Source organism: Pithys albifrons, chromosome 3 (genome assembly GCF_047495875.1).
Source record: "Pithys albifrons albifrons isolate INPA30051 chromosome 3, PitAlb_v1, whole genome shotgun sequence".
NCBI classification, from domain to species: Eukaryota; Metazoa; Chordata; class Aves; order Passeriformes; family Thamnophilidae; genus Pithys; species Pithys albifrons.
Window position 1 is genome coordinate 46,377,857 of NC_092460.1, and position 22,646 is coordinate 46,400,502.

Here is a 22,646-nt window from a genome sequence, read left to right on the forward strand (position 1 = left end):
TGGGAGGAGCTGTTGAGTCCCTGGAAAGGAGGGAGGCCCTGCAGAGAGACCTGAACTGGGCAATCACCAACCCTGTGGAGTTTAACAAGGGGAAGTGCTGGACTCTGCCCCTGGGATGGGGCAACCCTGGATGGACAGACAGACTTGGAATGAGATGCTGGAAAACTGTGCCAGGAAAGGGCCCTGAGGGTCCTGGTCCATGGCCAGTCAGCAGTGCCCTGGAGCCAGGAGGGACCTCCTTGTCCTGGGGGGCATCAGGCCCAGCATCACCAGCCGGGGCAGAGAGGGGATTGTCCTGCTCTGCCCTGCACTGGGGCAGCCTCACCTGCAATGGGGGGACAGTTTGGGGGGACACAGTGTAAGGAAGGTATAAAGCTCTTAGAGAGTGTCCAAAGGAGGGCAGTGAAGAGGGTGAAGGGTCTGAGGGGAAGTGTGTGAGGACACTGAGGGCACTTGGTGTGTTCAGCTGGAGAAGAGGAGACTGAGGGGAGACCTCAGTGCACGTACAACTTCCTCTGGAGGGCCAGGCACTGATCTCTGCTCTGGGGACCAGGGACAGCACCCAGAGAATTGCCTGAAATTGTGTCAGTAGAGATTTAGGTTGGATATTGGGAAAAGGTTCTTCCCCAGAGGGTGGTGGGCACTGAAACGGCTCCCCAGGGCAGTGGACACAGAACAAAGGCTGACAGAGCTCAAAGAGTGTTTGCATGATACTCTCAAGCACAGGGTGTTACTCCTGGGGATGGTTCTGTGCAGGGCCAGGAGCTGGACCTGATGATCCTTGGGAGTACCTTCCAACTCAGAATTTTGTGTGACATTCTGTAAATGCCACACAGAGCAAGCCAAGGGTTCCTACAGCTGTGGAAACTGCACAAGGGGCTGCTCAGACCCTGGTACAAAGAAGGAACAACTGTGAGAACAGCAACAGAGAACCAACTGATAGACACTGTTGAACAAGTTCAACCTTCCCCGCAGGACCAAGTGTCCTGAGGGACAAGAAGACAGGCTGAACTCAGGCTCTGGTGAATATTTGAAACACATCTGAGGCAGATACTGGAAATGGTACAAACCCAGGGAGTTGTCACACAGAACATCTGCTCCCTGGGCTAGGAAACAACTCTGGAATGTGAAAGGCACTCAGTTTCCCTCAGGTTGGGGAACTTCCCTGCAGCCAAGGGCCCACAGGTCACACTGGAGGCCTTGACTGGTCTTGAGAGTCCTGTTTCATCTTGGCATAGGTGGCAGGGCAGAACTGAGAATAGAGCTGAGCCAGCAGAGCCTGGGAGGGGATCTCTAGCCTGGTCCTGTGGCTCATTTGATTCCATATGTGCACTGCATAGGTGTTCTTAAGCAGCTTGTGAAGCTCCAAGGCACTGGTTGCCTCAAATAACTTCTTCCAGTTCTGCCAGGGTATGGGATAAACAGCTTCTGGGGCAAGAGCCCTCACACCTTTGCAGCTCATGCTCCGGATAGTCCTGACAGAGCACCACTTCTTGAAAACACGCGTTAGGAGATCCGGGCCCTGGTGCCCCCAGATCCAGGCGTTGTAGTTCTTCACAAAGTCTTTCATGCAAAGCTCCATGAACTTGTGCTTGGGCTTAAAGGACAGAAAGGCCCCATTCAGCTCATCCTCACTCTGGATCCCCAAGGCATTGGTGAGGTTCTGTAAGTTCCTAAGCACAATGAAGTCTGTGTCGAGGTAGATGCCACCGAATTTCCACATGAGGACAAATCTGCAGGCGTCAGACAGGATGGGGATGGAATAAGGCTCCCAGCGCCTCAGAGGCCCCAAGTACCACTTTTGCAGAGGTGTTCCAGAAAAGAGTTCTGCCAAGTCCAGGGGCCGGATCTGCACATTGGGGAAGCAGCTCAGCAAGGAGAAAGCCCAGTGCTTGGGTAAGGAGCTGTTCCCTCTTGCCAAGCCCCTCAGGAGCACCACCACACTTGTCCCAGGGTGTGTCCTGGCCGCTGACTCCACAGAGCAGGAGAACAGGTACCCTGGGTTAGTCTGCTCCGAGGTCTCCACGAAAAACACATTCCCTCTGGAAGGAGGGGACGCCCTGGCTGAGGGAAGGGACAAAGGCACGGAGCGAGCACAGCTGAATCCCTCAGGCAAGCTGTAGAGGGCACCGCCATAGGAGTCCTCCTCTATTCTCCAGTACAAGGTGAGGTAGGCAAGGGACATCAGCATGAAGATGAGGATGAGGAGAGCTCTGCCCTTGCGGCTCAACAGCATCCTGGTCAGCTGCAGCAGGTAGCTGGGCATCCTGGGCATCCCCTCTGCAGCCAGAGCCTGCTCTCCTGAAGCAGCTGGAGGGATCTGGAGGGGAGGAAAGCACAGACAGTGACAGATGGGGCAGCAGACCATGAGCCTTCCCTCAGAGCTGGGTACCGTCTTCATAGCAGTGCACAGCAAATTCTGAGAACCCCATTAGAGGGCGTTCTGGACATGAGACATGTGCAAAAGAACCCGGGGACGAGGAAACAGGACTGCTCCTTATGGATATTCCTGGAGCTCTGTCAGCAGGCACTGTGTGGAGCTGCTGCCCTGATGAGGTTTTGTCTGCTTGTACACAACGTGTCCTTCCCCCCAAACCAAACACAAGCCTCAGCCTCCCAAGGTGTTGAACAAGCAGTTGCTGGCTTTGGAAAGCAACCAGCCACCCCTACAGAGAGCCTGGTTCATTTTTCATGGCACTGTAGCCTGGGGAAAGGATCGATGGTGGGAGAGGAATGGATACAAGGCAGTGGCAGACAATAAGGACAAGAATTCCCTTGGTAAGGATAGTTTCAAGGCTGCTTCCCAACCCTGCAAAGTTCATGCTGGCTGTGACTTCCTCAGATCTCCCAATGGATCCTGGTGATGGATATGGAATCTTCCTACCCTCCTGCCCTCAATTCTCCTCTCTTCTTCTGGCAAAAGGGAGGGATGCAGAGGAAGAGATTATTAACAACGCAGCAACAAACAGGTAAATCATTCTAGCTACACTCTCAGTATTTGCATCAGCATCTCTGCCCTTTCCTTCCCTTAAAGTGAAGTTCAAGCAGAACCAGCACCTCCTGGGCCCATCACTGAGGCCCCAAAGGTCAGTGAACAAAGGCACACAAAGAAGCAGCAAGGAAACATTGTGGTGTTTTAGCACCACAGGAAATGGCCCCAATTTGTGCCAGGGAAGGTTTAGAGTGGCCACTGAGAGACTTTTACTCACTGAAAGAGTTACACAGCATTGGCACAGACTGCCCAGGAAAGTGGTCGTCATCCCTGAAGGTGTATCACAGACAAGCAGATGTGGCACTTAGGAGCTTGCTTTAGCTGTGGACTTGGCAGAGCAAAGTTTGGGGTTGGACCCAAAGAAAGCAGGAAACTCCTCTGTCCCTGCTTTCAAGACAGCAGAGAATTCACTGCTCAGCCGGACAAGATTTTTAAGAGGTTAGTGCCTCTGAGAGAGCCTACAACTCTATGGTGTGGCACTCCCTTCCTCTGGAAAGAAAAGGGGAAAGACAGAGCCTGAAGTGACAAATGCGGTGGTGGGTAAATTTGCTACAAATTCAGCAACAAAAACAGAGGAGAAAAAGATCCAAAAAAGTGCTGCTTTTGACCAAGGTGGCTGCTAGTGGTCTGGGACAATAAATATCTGATCACAACCAACAGTATTTTGGGGGCTTCACCAGCTGAAGACCTCCATTTTCTCCAGACACACTGTACTAAGGAGAGCAGACAGGTGAGATTTGACTATACCAGCATTCAGGAGGCCACTAATCAGTCGGACAAAGAAAGGCAGAGAGGTGCCATACAGGGGGATTTAGAGGAATTGGGTCTTAGCATTTTACCAACAGCCTTAGAGCGCCTCCTTCTGACCCTACAGAGAATGCCAGGCCAAGCATGTGCAAATATTTAGGACAAGATGAGAACAAATCGTGTAATTGTAGTGGGTATATTAGGCCAATACATAAAATACTGCAGCCATAGACAGAGGACATTTAAGGCTCCTCTTACCTGCAGCTTTTGTACTTAATCACAACTTCACCTTTCCAGAGTGAACCCTGCAATATCCAGTTTCACTTATAGTGGTTTTAGAACTAAGTTTTCTCCTGAAATAAGAGAAAGAGCAGTGAAAACACCCACCTGTACAGCTGTAATGCAAGGCTGGATAGACACTCCATGAGGCAAGAAGCACTAAAAGCAAGCCACAGCAAAGAGTCAGAGGCACAACAGCACCCTGTGAAAGACCTGTGAACTTTCTCCACTGTAATTCAGGAGGATGCTCAGGGAGAGGAGTAAAGCTTTCCTCTGCCTTCCTCGAGACGTCCCAGGAGAGATTTGTACTCCTGGACACTGAATTGCAGGAACACTCCAAGCTACTTGAAAAGAACCACTGTAAATGACTTGTGGATAGGCTTGAATTTAGACACTACAGGCTCCCAACAAACTCTCTGCAGCCTTGGAAATATCATGCTTTTCCTCTGGGATTCACCCAACAGCTGAAAGATCTGATCACAGAATCATAGAATGGATTGGGTTGGAAAAGACCTCCGAGATCATCAAGTCCAACCCTTGGGCCAACTCCAGTCCCTTTACCAGATCATGGCACTCAGTGCCACGGCCAAGCTCAGGTTAAAAATCTCCAGGGAAGGGGAATCCACCCCCTCTCTGGGAAGCCCATTCCAATGCCTGACCACTGCATTGGAAGTTTTTTCTGCTCTCCACCTTCAGTTTCCCCTGGCAGAACTTGAGCCCGTGCCCCCTTATCCTATTGCTGAGTGCCTGGGAGAAGAGACCAACCCCCACCTGGCCAGAACTTCCCTTCAGGGAGTTCCAGACAGTGCTGAGGTCACCTCTGAGCCTCCTCTTCTCCAGGCTGAACACCCCCAGCTCCCTCAGCCTCTCCCCACAGCACTTGTGCTCCAGTCCCTTCTCCAGCCTTGTTGCTCTTCTCTGGCGCCACTCCAGTCCCTCAAGATCTTTCCTGAACTGAGGGGCCCAGAACTGAACAGAACACTCAAGGTGTGCTGATGTATGTGAGATGCAGTTATGGACCTTGGGTCACATAGACAAACTCTGTGTAAAAGACATTTCAGCTCTTCCTGTGTCAGGGGCAATTTTAGGTGTGATTTGGATGAGCTCTCCTGCTCGTTGCAGGGTAATAATTTGCCTTTCACTGCTGCACAAGAGCTCTTTCTGAAAGATGAGATGGCCTCGGATCCTCATGTTCTGATTTGCACTAAACTTCCAAGTCTTGAGGATCTGCAACATCCTGCTCAAACCAGACATGAGAAAGTCTCCTCCACCAAAGGCTTCAGAAGTGAATGAAACTAAGAACTAAATTGCTGTAACTCTTTCTTTCTTCTTGGTTTTTCTCTGCACTTTTCTCAGGACACCCCCTCTAGCACATCCATAACTTCCTCCTCAGTTTCTGCTCTTTGCTCTCCCATCCTGTCGTTGCTTTGGAGACTACACTTCAGAAGTCCTCAGATCCAGGAAATGGGATGCTTTGGTACAAAGGCCTCTTCCAGGGCTGCTGGAGGCTGACATTTCTCTACCTAGCCCAGCTGAGCAGAAGAAAGGTCCTGCAGAAAAACCTGTTGCTGGTGGGCAGTTAAGGTCAGGACAAAGAGCTGCAGAGATGTCAGATGAAGTAACAAGCTCCACCTACACCCCACAAATGGCTTTTATCCTCAACTCTCACCACCTCACTTTAAAAGGAGGAACAGCTGGAGGGTTGTGGCCTCCTGGGTAACATCTCTTAGTTGACCCTTGACTTGCTGCTGTTCAGAGTCCTTTTTCATGATATTATATGGGCAGGGTAGAAATGAGAACACAGCTGGGCCAGCAGAGCCTGGCAGGTGATCTCTGGCCTTGCCCCCTGTCTCTTCTTGTTCCACACTTGCACTGCATGGATTTTAATAGGAAGTTGGTGAAACTCTGAGGAGGTGACCACTTCAAAGTATTTCTCCCAGTGCTGCCACTGAATGGGATAAAAAGCCTCACGGGGCAGAGCACTCACTCCTTTGGTGCTCCAAAGACTCCTGATGGAGCACCACTTCTTGAAGACACATATTAGGAGATCTGGGCCCTGGTACTCCCAGATCCAGGCATTGTAGGTCTCCACAAAGTCTTTCCATGAACTCGTGCTTGGGCTTAAAGGACAGAAAGGCCCCATTCAGTTCATACTTGGACTGGGCACCGAGGACATTGGTGAGGTTCTGTAAGTTCCTAAGCACAATGAAGTCTGTGTCGAGGTAGATGCCACCAAATTTCCACATGAGGACAATTCTGCAGGTGTCAGACAGGATGGGTAAGAAATAGAGGCCTCAAGCACCACTTTTGCAGAGGTGTTCCAAAAAAGAGTTCTGCCAAGTCCAGGGGCCGGATCTGCACATTGGGGAAGCAGCTCAGCAAGGAGAAAGCCCAGTGCTTGGTTAAGGAGCTGTTCCCTCTTGCCAAGCCCCTCAGGAGCACCACCACACTTGTCCCAGGGTGTGACCTGGCCACAGAGCACAAGAGCAGGTACCCTGGGTTAGTCTGCTCCGAGATCTCCATGAAAAACACATTCCTTCTGGAATTCCCACCAGCAATGTCATGGCACAGAGTGAGCAGAGTGGATTTCAACAGGCAAACTGCAGAGCTGGGCTCTGCCCTTAAGATCCCTCAGCAGTGTCCCATAGAACATGATGGAGGCAAAGGACATGAATTGAAAGGTGAGGATAGACCCTGGGCAGCTTTAACAGGGGGCTGAGCATCCTGAGCAGCAGAGCCTGCACTGCCAAGACACCCAAAAAGCTCAGAGGAGCCAAATACTCCCTGCCAAGATACACCCAGCCACACCAGCCCAGCAAAGATCCACCTGCTCAAGCCCAGGAGCACAGGCAGAATCCTGGATCAAGGACTTCAGAGGAATCAGCACCTTGTCTGGGACCTCCCAGCTGTGTCCCAGTGTCCAGGCATGGCAGCAGTCACCAGGGTCACCAGAAGAAAGTCTCCAAGTCACCCTAAGGGGGTCACTGCCTAGGGGTGGGTGCAAGAGGAGAGCAGTTTGGAATTACAAAGAGCTGCTTATGAGATACTTAGAAAAGGAACCAAAGGTGGGGCAAGGGAGGGGTTTAGGTAGTTTAGGAGGAACAGCAGTGGGAAAATAGAGGTGTGAAGGGATAACAAGGTAAACAGCTTGCTGGTCAATATGCTTTTCTGGGCTGTCCCTGATCAGTGCAGACTCTTTTGTGTTCTGGTTAAATCCCTTTCTCACTCCTGCCTGGGCGAGGGCTTTCCATTGTGTGTGTGCTGAGCACACCTCCAGCCCCTCTGCCACACAGACAGGGCAGCAGCAGCCTCACCTCTCCCAGGCTGTTGGATCTGGGATCAAATGTTGTCTTCTAGCAAAGATTATTCTCCTTCAAACCCAAAGTGCACTGAAACCTCTCCCTTTATCCCAAACCAATCCTTACTTTTGAAGTAGAGAAAAGCCAGAACCTAGGAGATTTCACTAAAAGCACCCAATAAACACTTTCCTGGCTGCATGCTGTGCTTGCCATTTGTAAGGAAACACAGAATTAATGCCACTTTATCTTCATCAGCCCATTATTTTCAACTCAGACACATCCAAGAAGGATCATGCATTCCAGGATTTCAGATTCTCTTTTATCCTCTAGTCTGCTGCCATACTGAGGGTCCCGACCCCTCACAGTGAGCTGCTTCTAAGGTGTTTTATTGGTGCTTTTACAAGCCTAGTGACTGTCCTGGTCACTCCCCGGGTTTAGGTCTCTGAAACACAAAGTGTAGATTTAACCATAGCAAGATTTGTTACAGTAGATGAAAGAGCAGAGCTGAGTTTATCGGCCAAAAAGTCCAACAGCTTTTAACAGTGTGAAATAAAGTGTGTAAATGCACAGTTTAATTGAAGGGAGATGTCATGAATGTGCCAATCCCTTCCTCAGAGTCCACGGAGTGAAAGTGGTGCCAGGCTCTTCATGAAGTTAAAAAGCATTAATGTTTCAGGAGGAATATATTCCTTTAAGAAAAGTTGTCTGAAAGTTGCAAAACATTTTAGTGTCTTCTCTGCTTTAATCCCTGCTTACCTTTTGGTAAAAGTTTGCATAATTTAAAAGAAATAGAATTAATACAACAGTAAAAACAGAAGTTCTGTGAGACAAACCAAAAACGTGCAAAATGTAACAGAGAACTATATTATGCCTGCTATAAACAGCTCTAGGGCAGCTTGATAACAGAAAAGAACTTTCCATTCCTAATTAATCACTTCTCAGTTGGAAAAAAAAAAAGGACAAATCTCCACCGAGATTTTTTTTTCTCAGTTGTTTGTTTTTTCCTTCATTGAACAAAAGCCTTATTGTTCTATGATTTCTCCAACACACCTTCAGTCTCTCAGACTGGCCACTATGGAGTGTTTCTTCACTTTCTTTAGGCAGTGACACATCACCTGGTATCATATATTGTCCTCTAGCAACACCCTTCCCTCTGTGGTAACATCTCTTCCCAAAAGTTACCCAACTAATACTATACAAATGCTTTAAGGAAAGCAAGTGAGTGACCCTGAGTGCCACCTCATCACTTACCCTATTGCAGTGCCAACAGTTTCTTGATGGCTTCGTGTCCCACAGAACTTAATTTATTATTTGCCCAAACCTGCCAACGTCTTATCCCAAGCAGCTCCCTACAAGTTTAGGCAGGAAGATCCCAGCACTGCCACCCACCTGCAAAGCCTTCTCCAGAGAGCAAGGCTTTGTCTTGCAGCTAAAGGAGGAGTTTCCAGCAAAAGGGGGACTCCTTCAGGTGTGTGGAGCAGAAAACTTGGCATGCAAAACAAACATGAAGCTTTTCTGATAGTTTAACTTCCAGAGGACAGCTCCACTGAAGCACAGATCCAAAGTGCTGTAAAGACAGCACTGCTGCTCCCAGTTTGAATTTTCTCAAAGACACTCCATGGCTGAACAAGAAACACCTGGAGCAGTGAATAGGTGCTATGGATTCCAAGAACTGTTTCAGCAACAGCAGTGAAGGCACCAGGGAAACCACAAGCTCCTCTGGGGCACTGCAAGCACCTCTAAAGCCAAAGCCAAAGCTCCGTTTCTTCTTGTCATGTCTGATGAAGTCCTACCTGAAGCTACACAACAGCTGGTGGTGATGCACTACTGAAGTCCCACCTAGCAATTCTGGCAGGAAATAGTCCTGACAGGAAGTGGTCCTACCTGAAGTTACACAACAGCTGAAGATAAAGCACCACTGAAGTCCCATCTAGCAATTATGAACAGGAAATAGTCCTACTTGAAGCTGCACAACAGTTGATGGAAGCACCACTGAAGACCCATCTAGCAATTCTGGCAGGAAACAAGAGCAACGACCACAGGCACAGAAGCAACTGCCCCTCCAAGGCAAACATGCAGCTCTGCTTGCTTAAAATTCACCCATGTTTTTACTTTAGAGGTGCTTTGTCACTGTCTAAAAAGCAAAGCAAATATTAATTAGCTCCAAGCAAGCTTTCTGCTCAACCCTGGGCAGAAAGAGGTGCTTTTGGACTTTGCTGGGACAATGTAGAGGTGCCTTAGCAGCAAACAGGTATCCCAGCAGCCAGTCAGGAGCTCACAGAACCCAGGCTGCACTTCCCATGGGGAAGGGGACCAACATGTTGAGTTCTTTACTGTGGCACACACAGGAATAAACTTGTTTGTCTTTTTAAAGCACTTTCTGTGCAGGACAGTGTCCCCCATCCCAGCATCAATCACAACAGCCACAAAGTGGCCTTCACATGCTGCGTGCCCCACAGTTTCAGCACCCATGGTTAGTCCCCATGGCTGAAGGGATGCAGTGTTGGCTCAGCAAGGCCCAGAACAAGCCATTTCAGTTTCCACAAGGCAGACAGGACTGCAACCCACTGGTGGTGATATAGACATGTTTAGGGCATTTCTGCTCAGGTCAGTTAAAATGCTGGCTTTAAATGCTTTGTTAAATATGCTCCCTGATATTGAGTCCAGGATGTTGTACCAGATTAACATTAGAAAAGATCCAGAGTATTTCTGCTGCTTCTTCATGGAGAAGGTTAAATCCACAATTCCATTCCCACCTGCCAACAGGTTTCACCCTTGCTTTTGCTGTTCTTAGAAAACCATGAGAATTTTTTTTGGGAGGGTGCACCTACAGCTTTTCCTCTAACAGTCACTGGAAATGTAAGTCATAAGAAAACAGACAAAATCCTCAAATCTATAAGTAGTATTAGAGCAGAGTTGTCAAGGTAGACTTTTAATTAACATTTGCTGCACCAAAATCAAATATACTAATTTTGAATCTCGAGTTAAGGGAATTTAGAACAACCAATGGGTGTCACCCCCACCAAATACAGTTGGTGCTAAGGCAGCCTGAAGTGTAATAATAATAAAAAAAGAGTTCTGCCGGTGGGAGCCAGCAAGGTGTGGGTCAGGAGGGCCCTTTGGTGACATCTGCTCCTCACCATTCCAGGACACTTGGGATTACCCAAAAAGCCCCAGGAAGATTAATTTTGTTAACTTACAAAATGCTGTTGCTAATCTTAAGCATATTGGTTGAAATACAAGACTCTGCGTGTCCTTGCAAGAATATTTCTTAGTGAAGTTCCATAAGCACCAAGGCTCAGTCTGATGCCTTCCTGAGATTTCTATGCCTGTTTCATGAATGAATTGATGACATTTATTTGCCCCTGCCAGACCCAACAGCACAGCAAAGCCCCAGCAGCAGGCACTGCACAGCTCTCCCAGCTGCAGAATAAAGCACACCAGTAAGGTGGGTGCTGTGACCTCCTCCCAGCTCACAAAGTCCTTTAGTAATGTGAAGTCCACCCCTCATCTTTGGTTTTTGAACCTCCATCACAGTGGGCATTCCTTGTGGCAGGGGCATCCCTCCCTACTCTGCCACGCCCTTGAACCCAGCATGGGGGACACAGGGGAGCAGCAGCCAACCCAAACCACTGAGCTGTGAGGCAGGACAGGAGATGGAACTGCTCCACAGAGGAGAAAGCCCTCAAGAAGGCAGATGGGTCGCCAGCAGGGAACTTGGAAGAAGCTGAGAACCATGGAGAGGGTTTTTAAGCTGAGGTTCTTGTCCCTGCCATTGCAGCCATGAGGGTGTCTGGCCCTGTACCCTGTCAGTCTGGACCTTGCCCCACACAGTGACCCCTTGTCCCCATGGCTGGGCCTCGTGTGTGACCCCAGGGCTGCCCTGCTGAACTTGTGGGGCTGCCATGGGTCAGGGAGGGCATAATTTGCCAGTGGTTCCCCAAAATACAGCTGGCACACCGCCATGCAGTGTCAGGGTTCTGGGCTTCACTGTGCCCAACCAAGGACCCTCGAGATGGAGCAGTGAAGGGTTTCATCCTGGTGGAAGCACCGAGCAATGCAGTGAGTGTGGTGAAGGGAGGAAGGAGGCACTGCAGGGCACTAAGGGCAGCAGGAGCACAGACCTGGGTGGAGAAAGGCTGCTAAAATGAGGACCTCAACCAGACTCTTTCCACTTCTTACAGGAGAATCATAGTCAGCACCCTGTCAAGGAAAGTTTCCTAGTGTTTTTTTCTAGAGTGTCTTTTGGGTCATCATCACCTGAGAAGAGCAGTTTTGCACCTCGCAGCTTTTAGCCTTCAGGAAGCAGACCACATAAAACCCTCATCAATACATAAAAGGAAAGGGAAGGCAGGATTTGGCCATGGAAAGCTGCTGGAAAGGGCAAACAGACAAAAGGGACAGATGCTCTCCGTGGGTCAGCCAGGAACCTGATACAGTCCGTGCCACTAACAGCTTCCAAACAGTAGTCTCCTATTACTCTATCTGCAGAAAGTCATGTAAGGTCCTTGTGTGCATATGTATAAAATTCAAGGCTGAACAGTATTTTAGCCCTCACAGCTCAAGAGAATGCTGGCACATGGCTAGAAATGGAGCAACTCTGGCAGGAAACACATACACACGAGGAGACTGCGAGAACACAGACGTCAGAACTTGACATCAGAACTTCCTCCGTAAAGCAAATTCTGTCAGCCCAGAGCAGCATCACTGCTAACTACAAGCCTGTGCAAGAGTGTCACAGCAGGTCCTGAACAACAGAGAGAAGGCACTGAAGGTGCTCTCCTCTTCTCTAGGGAGGTCAGTTGTCCACGACCAGGAAGTCAGCAGTGTCAATAAGTGAAGAGATTATGATTAAACAAGTCTATTAGGCCACAGTGTAGTGTTTTTTTTTCCTTCCCCTAATCTGAATGACAGTTTTCTTCTCTGTTTTTAAAATCCAGAGACATGAAAGCGAGGAAAATGGTCCAACAGCAGACCACACATGGATTCAGGGTGGTTAAACCTTGGTTATAATAATGCCAAGGTCATGGGTTCAATCCCCTGTGTGGGCCATTGACTTAAGAGTTGGACTCGATGATCCTTCCAACTCAGAATACTCGGTTGATTCTGTGATTTCTCTTTATTTTGCTGCTCTAGAACAGGTTTGTTACAGACCAAGGGACAGGTCACTTAAAACTGAATCATGTTTGAAATGACAGGAAGTCAATATCTAAATTTCTTCAAGGATCTCAGGGGTTGTTTTTCCGTCTCAAACACAATCTATGAATAGAGGAAGTACTTTCCTATCTGACAGAGCAACTGGTAAAGCTGAACAAATTAAAGACCAGGTAACATTACCCCATTCAGCTCATACAGATGGGAGGTTTTATGCAATTGTACAAAAAGAATAAGAATGAACATTTCCCTTTTTAACAGAAAAACCTAAACAAACATGATTATACTTAATTCTTTACTGACAGGGCAGTGGTGGAATCTGAAGTTCCACCAGACCTTATTTAAACAGTTGGGCAGAGTTCCCAGCCCCAGTTTCAGATAATTTTAAGACCCAGTAGAGACAGCAAAGAGATGAGTTGGTAGTGTATCGTTTGTTTCCCAGTGAAAGTACCACCCAAAATAAGAATTGTGAATTTGTTCCTACATTGGCAGGTCATTCAGATTCCAGGAGTTTTAAAGTATTTATTTGGCCAGGAGTGCCTGTGAGAAAAAACACAACCCCCAGTTGTGAGCAGAGAAAGGAATCACAAAGCCAAAAGACACATCCAAGCTTTTGACAAGCAGGGGAAGCACAACCCTTAGGGAGCTAAAGGACAGTAGAATTATGCTAATTTAAAGACAAGTCATGTCTCCAGTCTCTCCTGCCATCACATGCAGGAACTTGATCCAAATCACAATGGCATTTGCCACCAAGGCATGCTCAGCACTGGATGCTGCTCATCTGGTCTCACCTCTCCCATCTGCATGGTTTTATATGGTAACTGTGACTGGCACAGGGGCTTCTCTCTGTACTAGAGACCAAACGAAGATGGAAGTTGGTGTGCCAATGTACCTGTAGATGAAGGCATGACAAAAGCAAGGTCGTTGCTAATTGTTGCTAAAGCAAGTGGCCTCACCTCCAGTCCTGCTCAGGCTCTTCCTTGATGCTCCTCTGAACCTGCTGTGACCAGCCTTGCTAAAGTTAAAGCACCAAAAGGCCAGTTCTGCTGAAGGCTTTGTTGTTTCTTCTTGAGCTCTCTGAACTGGTGACACCAACACTGGTGAGACAGGCACAAATGTTGGCACAGAGAGGGATTCTAGAACAGGCATCCAGGAGGCTGCATCCTTTCAGTGACACCAAACTTGGCTCCATGGCAACACCAAATTGGACACTAAAGCCTTCACTGTGGAACTTGGCTCTGTGATACCCTTGATCAGGAAGAATTTCATTGCAGCCACTGCTGGATGAAAGGAGCCAGTGAGAAAGAAAAGTGGGGGCATAGGTGCCAGGTGCTCCCTGAGCTCACAGACCTGAAACTAATCACTCAACATAGTGCTGTCCTGCCCTCAAGGATGATGGCTACTTTTGTGCTGCCAAATGGGGCACACAAAGGACCCCCACATATAACTTGCTAGTCAGTGCTTCCTCCTACAGAGCCAGCGACTCAGGACATTGATGGAATTGCTACAGGAACCCACAACAGAGGAAGTTGTGTTTCTTAAGATTTGGTCCTCTGCCTTCTACCACAACAACCCCCATGAATAACAGTGCAAACCCACCTGAGCTCAGCAGAAGCTAGAGAGGGTTTCCTCAGGGTTAAGAAGCACCCAGTCTATCATGAGAAACCTCTCATGCATTAGAAAACATGTTCACTTAACTAGGATAGCTCATTTTTAGCCAAAGCTTCTAAACTAGTCTTTTTTTTTTCAGCAGCATTAATAGTTTTAGTTTATTACTGCAGTTACAGGAGTTATGCATTTTCTTACATTCTTTGAGGTGCTTTATTCCCCCTCTTACCACAGTGAGCATTTCTACAGCTCTGCTGCTGTAGAGTCTCCTCCTCTCCTCCTCAAGCCTTATCCCTGCTCAGGCTCCAAGGTTTTCCAGGGCACGTCTGCCTGGGAACACGACTCTTTCTATCCTTTCCTTCAAGCCAGCCCGCCCATCTGGCAGAGCACAATTCCACATTTCTCCGTCCCATCGGACCCTTTTCTTCCCTTCGCCCTCCCACCCTGCGGGACCCGCAGCTTCAGCGCCCAGACACTTCTCTTTCCTCCACCCTTTCACTGTGCCTCTGCCACCCTGCAGGACCCGCAGCTCCAGCGCCCAGCGAGTGCTTGCGGAGCGGGACGGAGCCCTCCCGGCACTGAGTGTGCAGCTACCTCCGACAGCGATGTCCGCATGGCACAACTCCCACAGGGACCCGAGAGGGGCTCCCCATCACACACCTGAGCACAGATGGCTCTCCCCCTGTGTGCAGAGCTCCGACTCCCGCACGGAGCCAGCCCGGGGTCCCTCTGCCACTCCGACCCGCTCCTCCAGGCTGGTGGCCGAGGACGGGAGGGCGAAGCCACCCAGCCCCGGCTCCTGGGCAGTCCGAGAGCCGCGTCCCCTCGCAGCCCGTCCCGTAGCCCCGGGCTCACCTCCGCGCCCGCCGATACGAGCGGCTCCGTCCGCCGACACGAGCATCCCCGCCACCCGCCGTCCTTCACCATCCCCCGGCGGTCCCACCTCCCGACGGGCTCCTCCCGGGACCGCCCCGCCAGGTCCGGTCGGACAGACTCAGGGAGAACATCCCCGGTACCCGACTGAGCCGAGCCGTGCCGTGCCGTGCCGTGCCCCGGCCTCGCCCCTCAGAACGGCCCGGCCCCTCCACGGGCACTGCCGCTTTTGGGGTGTTTAATTCACAATGTACCACTTTAAAATTGCCGCAAGGCTTTTTTTCCCCCCTCCCCTCCCCTCCTCGCTGTCTCCTTCCCACCTCCCAGCGCGTCCCATCGCAGTTGTACCTGTTGTCGCGATGCGTGTCGGTGGCTTGTGGGTTGAACTCCACTTTGGTGAGAGAACTCCCGACGTGAGGGGCTGTCGAACCACGGCCAGGATTTGCGGCAGGAAAGGGTGGGAGCTTCCCGCACCGGCTGACGCCAAGGGAGGTGATTTACAAAGCTGGCACGGGTCACCACAAAAAAAAAACAACAAACCCCAAACCAACCAAAAAAAAATTTCCTCCCGCAATCAAGTAGTCTGAAATTGCCTCCCTCAATAATGTTAACCTATTTCTTTTATAAGAAGAGGTCTTAATCAAGTTTGAAGTTAAAATGGATTTCAAGATATTGTTTGTCTGCCCAGCTGAGTGCAATTTAGACTAATGAGACACAGGTGCTACTGAAGGTGTCATTACTCGCCCTCCTTGGAGCGAGCATTTGGACTCGATGATCTCCTGAGATCCTTTCCCATCCCAATTTTTCTGCATTTCTGAGCTGTGTGAGCAGCAGTCTTGTGGGCAGCCCGTGGTGCCGAGCCCAGGGATGCTGTTCCTCACCTGGTCCTGGGTGAAAGCAGTCACAGGATGCAGAAGGAGGCAGGATGGCCTTTGTGAACCCAGGCTGGTGCATTCAGGGGCAAGCTGCTGGATCATGGGAGCTGGGAGGGCAAGGACAGACCTCCAGAAGCAACTTTGGAAAGGTAACAAAGTGGGAAAGGAGTGTCTGAAGCCCAGAGATCTCTCCAAACGGTTGCCAGAGCAAGAATTTATCTCCTATGGGGGTACCACAGCAGGGATTATAGACTTAATCCCTGGTCACGGAGATGTACCTAACCAGGGGAATTCAGACCACACATGTGTCTCTGGGCTGTTTTATCATTTCTTCATGAAGATTGAAGGGGAGGCAGTACCCCAAGGATGCCAACCAGCCCCTCTCACAGAGCGGGGCTGGGGTACCTGGGGGGTCTCAGGGAGCCGAGACAGGGTGTGGGAGACAAATGAGGTCCCCCTGGCCATGTGGAGAGCACAGCAACATCCAAATCCCCCTCCAAAGCACCTGGCAGAACAGCGGCAGCATCACCTGTGAGCCAATTGTACAGTGCAAAGCACCTGAGCAAACAGTGTTCAGTGCTTTTAGCCTGATTTTGGTTTGTGAGTGGTATCTCAACTCATCTCTGCCTCAGGGCAGTTTCCTGCAGGGAGGAAGTGGTCTGGTGCAGCTCTGCCAGACAGCTTGTGCGGTCGTACCACAGGGAGTAGCTGGTGATTAAATACAAAAATACTAGGACACTGATACTTCTCTTTCCTCATGCATTTCAGCCTCAGCTGTTGGCTTGTTTCCTGTATCTCTTCTGGCTATGGTTTTAAGCAAAAGAGAGGCTTTCCCCTCTCTTTGGGAAAGCAGATCAAACCCTCTTATGATGCGGCCACCAGCTCTTTTCCTGGCAGGAACCAGATTGCAGACTGAGACCTCTAAACCACCTGCCTTTTTTGCATGGTATTCCAGATCAGCCACAATGGGATTGAAAACACAGTTGCCAGGCTTTCTGGATCAAATTTCTGTGAGAGGAAAGAAGAATAAAACCAGTGAATGGCTTTGCAAACAGATACTCAGAAGTTCCCAAGCCTCTACCAAGAGCTTTTTTAAACTGATAGATCCTTTTAGAGACATTAGCTTGGTGTTGTTGGGACATTTTCATGTTTATTGATCAGCATGGACCAACAAGGGATGATTAATTTTGCCAGTTGAGTCAAATGCGAGAATAAATGTTATATCTGGTGAGTGGATTAGCAGTGAAGATGTGATGAAAATTGGAACACTTTCACCCAGAGGGCAGGATGGCTGTAATTTAAACCCAAAGGGAGGTGTTATACCACAGACACAAATTCCATAATATTTAAATAAATTTATATTCAAATACTGTTTCAAAAGAAATAATTGTTTTGAGTTGGAGGGAAAATGTTTGCTTAGAAAATGTCCAATTTGGAAAATTTTTGTGCACCTTTAAGTTGTCTTACCACATTTCCCTTTAGGTCTGATATTCACTAGAAGTCACCCCTTCTTGCCAGAAGGCCAATTTGAAAGAAACGTCAGGAAGCCCCAAATCCTTGGAAAATCTCAAACTAACTCCACTGATTGTAACAATGATATTCTAGGACTAATTTTGCAGCCAATAAAAAGGGCTCAAATCTGTAAAGCTGCAGCCTGTGAGAGTTGCCAGGTCCCATAAATCAGGTGACTCTGATTTGGGTACAAAGATTAAGTTACAAATAACCAGTGTTTGACTCCCCTGTCCTGAGTTTACATATATTTGTAAATGTTTGCTTCTTATCAGACTCATGGTGTTCATTCACAGCCATCAAGTGGAGTTTTCCTGAAGTAATGAAAGCAGCTGCAGCATTTCCCAGCTTCAGTGCAGCACATGATAAAATGCTCCTGTGCTTCACACCTTTACCTACCCGAGGGTGTAAATAGCAATGTGGGGACACCCTAAAACCAACTGTGTTCCTGCATTAATGAAGGTCATTGTAAGTCCTCTGTTCCTCCTTTGTTCAACATGGCCTTGAAGATATTTAATTACAACACTTTATTACACTTCAGATGTGAATTAATCTTTACTCAGAAGCTATTTGGAAATAAAACAGTTAGGACTACACCCATAGATGCAGAAAGACCTGGCTTGTACTGACCTTTCAAGGTCCTAATGCACCTTCCAGAAAGAGGATGGTCCAGTGTGAGGACTGGAGCTCTGGGGAGCTGGACATCTGCATTTTAAAAGTTTCCTGTTGAAGTAGGTGCACCATGTACCACTTTGAAAAAATTTTGAGTCACCAAAGATAACTTGTGAAAGAGGCAAAAATCCTCCAGGAGAGGACTAGACATGGATACATTCCATGCTTGTCAGCCAGATCACAAAAATACCATGTAACAGGGTTTTTCTTTCTACTTTGTTTGTTGCAAAGGGTTTCATGTTTGTCTGGGCTAACTCCAGCAGAGCTGGGTGGCTTTCCTGTTGGTGGCATCCCTCCTCAGTCCCACCTGAGCATGAAAGGAGAATCAAAGTCTAAAGGATTATCAGACACTTAAGCACTGACATTGCCATGTGCCAGAGGTGCTGGACAAGCCAAAAATCCCACACCACTTACATCAAGCAGAAATTCCTCATCCCTAGTGAAACGTATCCATCTTTGGGACAGCAGGGTTAACAGACCCACCGAAATGTCAGGGAAAAACCCAGCCACAGATTTTCACTCCTGCTGACACACAGCACTCACCAAGTGTAGAGTAAGTATTTAACCAGCGAAATAAAGTCCTTTTGTTCACACGCACATTGCTGCTGTTTACTGAGGTTTTCCTAGTCTCCAGCAGGCTGTGGGGAGCTGATGTCCATTACAGAACATTTTCTGCAAATCATCCTTCTCCCTGAAGTTTAATGGGGATTCAACAGCCCAAACATCCTTCTTGGGCATTGTGTCAGGCTTAATGTTGTTTGGTTTTCATTTGGAAAGCAGAATTGGTAGCACATGTGTAATATTTGCTGTTAGCTCTAATCATTCCTGCCAGGCACCTCGGGGTTGATAAGGAAGGAGGGAGGAGCAGGCATGAAAGCCATGGTTTTCCAGAGTAGTCATGGTGTCAATAAACATGGCAGGACTGTGTGGCTCTTAATCCTGACCAGTGGGTCACTTGTGGATGAACTGGTGACAGCAGCCAGGTCTTGCCTTAAGTCCTTGGAATGTCAACAGAGAGAAGCAATCACCTCCCAGCCAAGGGAGGGGACTGTCCTGCTCTGGGAGCAGTGGCAGCTCCTCCAAAGAATCAGCACTGACAGCTGAGATGTACCACCTGGAGCCATCTCATGCTGAGTTCTGGCCTCCTCCCAGCCCTTGTAGTCCACAAGTGTAGGTTCCAATAAAGACAGCCTCAGCTCTTTCTAAAGTGTATCAAAGCAAGCAGGAGCTGACCTGGGAAAGCCTCTCAACATGCGAGGCTGGGAACCATGACAGCTCCAAAGGGGCTTCCCAGTGGGACTGGGCTCTCCCAGAGGTGGCTGCCAGCATGGCACATGCAGGGGCCAGTGCTTTGAGATGCTACTGAGCCCAGAGCTGCCTTCTTGTGCTCATACCTGCTCCACTAATAAGTATCAGTGGAAACCCCTCCTGCCCAACTTGGGCTCTAAGGATACCCAAATAATTTCAGGCATCTTTTTTCCTGGCTATTAGCTTTCCAGTCTTGGACACTAGAACAAACCTGGAACACATCTCAAACTCATCCAGAGACCTGGAACACTCCCAGAACACACCTGGAACACCGGGAGAGCAGCTGGAACACACCTACAGCACTCCTGGTACACACCAGAAACACACCTGGAACACTCACTGGACTATCCTTAATACCAAAATCTGCTCTTAGAGACAACTGAGAACAGAAAGGTCAGAAAAACCATAAAACCCCCAAAACTACAAATGATGGAAGAGTTGGAGAGAAATTCCAAGTCTTCTTATTGCTCCTTTCCTTCTTTTCCCTCTCAAAGTAGGGAGGCTGTTGAAGAAGGTGCACCCTTAAGAGGTTTGCAAAGCAGAGGCCAAACTGTTCTTGAATACTTTGCAAACAGCATGGACACCACCCCAAGCACCACAAGCCTCCCTGAAATGCTGCTGCAAGGATGTACTTCTCTATTTTCACACCTTCTTGGGAAGAAACCAGTGTTGCTTACCATGTAAAGTGAAGGAAGGAAAATATCAAAGCTGTTTACAAGATACTCTGTGTGGGAGACCACATGGGTATGGCTGGACTCTCTTTGAAAGCTTTAAACAGTAAACACCTAGAGGAAATTTAAATTCAAACCACTGGTGACAACACACACTAACAGTTGCAGCTGATCTTGCAGGAAGACAAAGGCAGTGGTCCTGTGTCTGTGAGGTTGGGAACAGCAGAACAAAGCATGACTGCAGCTTTGCTGCTTTGTATTCCCTTGGCGACCTCCAGGTCTGTAGGACACTGGTTGATCCACTATCACATGCATGGGGATATGCAAAAAACCTAATTTGTGTGGAAGCACCTCAAAACCAAATCAAGCCCACACCATTGTAGGTGGTGGTCAGGTTCCTCCCTGGTTTACAGTGCCAGCTGGACTCCTCTGCCTCGAGCAGGACACAAGCAGTGTTAAACACACATTGCTACAGCAACATTTACAGACTCCTGTGCTGTGCAGTCACTCAGTTCACTCCTGCACCACAAAATCCTTATGAAAAATAATCCGGATGGCTCTGTAATTGCTTCTTCCAGCAGTGGAACAAACTGATGTGAAGCAGATTAGAATGAGAAAGCAAGAGTGACCCTTCCCCTGTCCTCTGCGTTGTGAGGCCACACCTTGAGTGTTGTGTTCAGTTCTGGGCCCCTCAGTTCAGGAAAGAGATTGAGGGGCTGGAGCGGGGCCAGAGAAGAGCAACAAGGCTGAAGAAGGGACTGGAGCACAAGTGCTGTGGGGAGAGGCTGAGGGAGCTGGGGGTGTTTAGCCTGGAGAAGAGGAGGCTCAGAGGTGACCTCAGCACTGTCTGGAACTGCCTGAAGGGAAGTTCTGGCCAGGTGGGGATTGGTCTCTTCTCCCAGGCACTCAGCAATAGGACAAGGGGGCACGGGCTCAAGCTCTGCCAGGGGAAATTGAAGTTGGACATCAGAAAGAAATTCTTTGCAGAGAGAGTGGTCAGACATTGGAATGGGCTGCCCAGAGAGGGGGTGGACTCCCCATCCCTGGAGGTTTTTAAGGTGAGACTGGACGTGGCACTGAGTGCCGTAATCAAAGTGGGGTTGGATTAAGGATTGGACTTGATGATCTCAGAGGTCTCTTTCAACCCAACTGATTCTATGATTCTAAGAGTGTAACAAGATTCCCTTCACACCTTACACAGACTGCAGGACTCTGCATCCATTTAATACTCCTGCTGGTGTTTTAATGACTAATCTTAAACATTTTTAACTCTTTTAATTTAACCAACCAAAAAGCAAACCCTCTCTGAAATATGAAGTATTAAATAGTCCTCTTTCTCCTCCCCTTATATGCAGTGTCCTTACCAGATTTTAAGAGGAAAGCTTGGCTCCAAGGTTTCACAGGTGCTGCTGCTGTCATTCAGCTCCAGCTTGGAAAAAGCAAGATAGAGAATGGTAGGAAGAGAGAACTAAGGGAAAAAGCTGCAACAAAACACAGCTGGTGACCAATGGCAAGTTTCACTTAGAAACTTGTCCCAAGAGTAGCTCTAAAGCCTGTGATCCTTGCAGCAGCATCAGTCAGTTGGGTGAAGGCAATGGATGAGAGAAAGGAAAAGGGCACAGAGGAAAAGCAGGAAAGCAAATCTAGTTTTAGCTCTGGAGTGTTTTTCCCTTTGACCCAGGTCCAAACAAATCCTGTCATGGAGTCCTAAATTCCCAGGAGACTTGAGGAGTGAAAGGTCTTCTAGTGTACTTGGCAACTCTCCTCACATTTATTGGTTGAAATGCAGTGACACCTTCTGGGCTTATTCAAGACACAAACAGGTCTTGGGATGTTCATCCAGCCAAGAGCATGTATTATGATGTTGAACTTCACAATATTCCTAAAAATACTGTATTGTTGTCCACCTGTAAGAGAACTCTCTGGTGCAATTTTCAGATAGCAGCAAAGAGGAGAAAGTTTGAGAGTTGCACGAGCTTTCTGCCATTTAAGACAACCCCACAGTTGTTTCCTCCTAGAATTTCTTCTTCTGTTGTACTGAAAATATAAATTTACTGTATTTTTCCATTCTGCAAGTCACTGGATGCAGGTGGTCCATCACAACTCCAAAAATCAGACCACTTTTCACCTGTATTAAATTTACTCCTGTGTGTACACTTAAATGAGGATGACTGAAAACTCCAAAATCATTATGTTATGAGAGAGAACCAAAGCAGACCAATACCTTTCCTTGTTATATTACCAAAATCTCTCTATAGGTGGGAAAGGAGGTAACGAAGCAAGTCTTTTAATCTAAAGCTCTACAGTTAAGAACAACAAATACTCATCTTGTACTACTCTTTAAAAAAGAACGATAATTTTTGATTAATAAATTTAATTAATAGATCTAAATGCAACAGCCACAAGAGGGAGTCCCCAGAACTGCCAATTAAATATGAGGCAGTTAGAAATTCAACCCTACATACAGCTATACTATTAACTGGATTTCAAAACAGTATTTCAGTTCAGTAGCTTATTTTCTATCCCAGCCTTAGTGTTTTGGTATCTTAATCACTACAACTATTTAATAAGAAAGCTTTCACTACCTGAAATTAAAGGCTGATTTTACCACATAAGTGTAGAGACAAAATACATATGGCAGTACATAGAAAACTGGAGA

General features: G+C 48.1%; 1 protein-coding gene and 1 pseudogene across 1 annotated transcript; both read right to left on the minus strand.

Annotated features, from left to right (window-relative positions):
* Nucleotides 1–255: 255 nt before the first annotated feature.
* A4GALT (alpha 1,4-galactosyltransferase (P1PK blood group)) lies at nucleotides 256–15,376 on the minus strand. Its single transcript, XM_071551646.1, has 2 exons — nucleotides 15,301–15,376; nucleotides 256–2,320 (listed from the first exon to the last, which is right to left on the minus strand). Exon 2 carries the CDS (start codon nucleotides 2,273–2,275, stop codon nucleotides 1,187–1,189), a length of 1,089 nt encoding a protein of 362 aa, XP_071407747.1. The 5' UTR covers nucleotides 2,276–2,320; nucleotides 15,301–15,376; the 3' UTR covers nucleotides 256–1,186.
* LOC139669570 (lactosylceramide 4-alpha-galactosyltransferase-like) lies at nucleotides 5,692–14,694 on the minus strand (annotated as a pseudogene).
* Nucleotides 15,377–22,646: the final 7,270 nt, after the last annotated feature.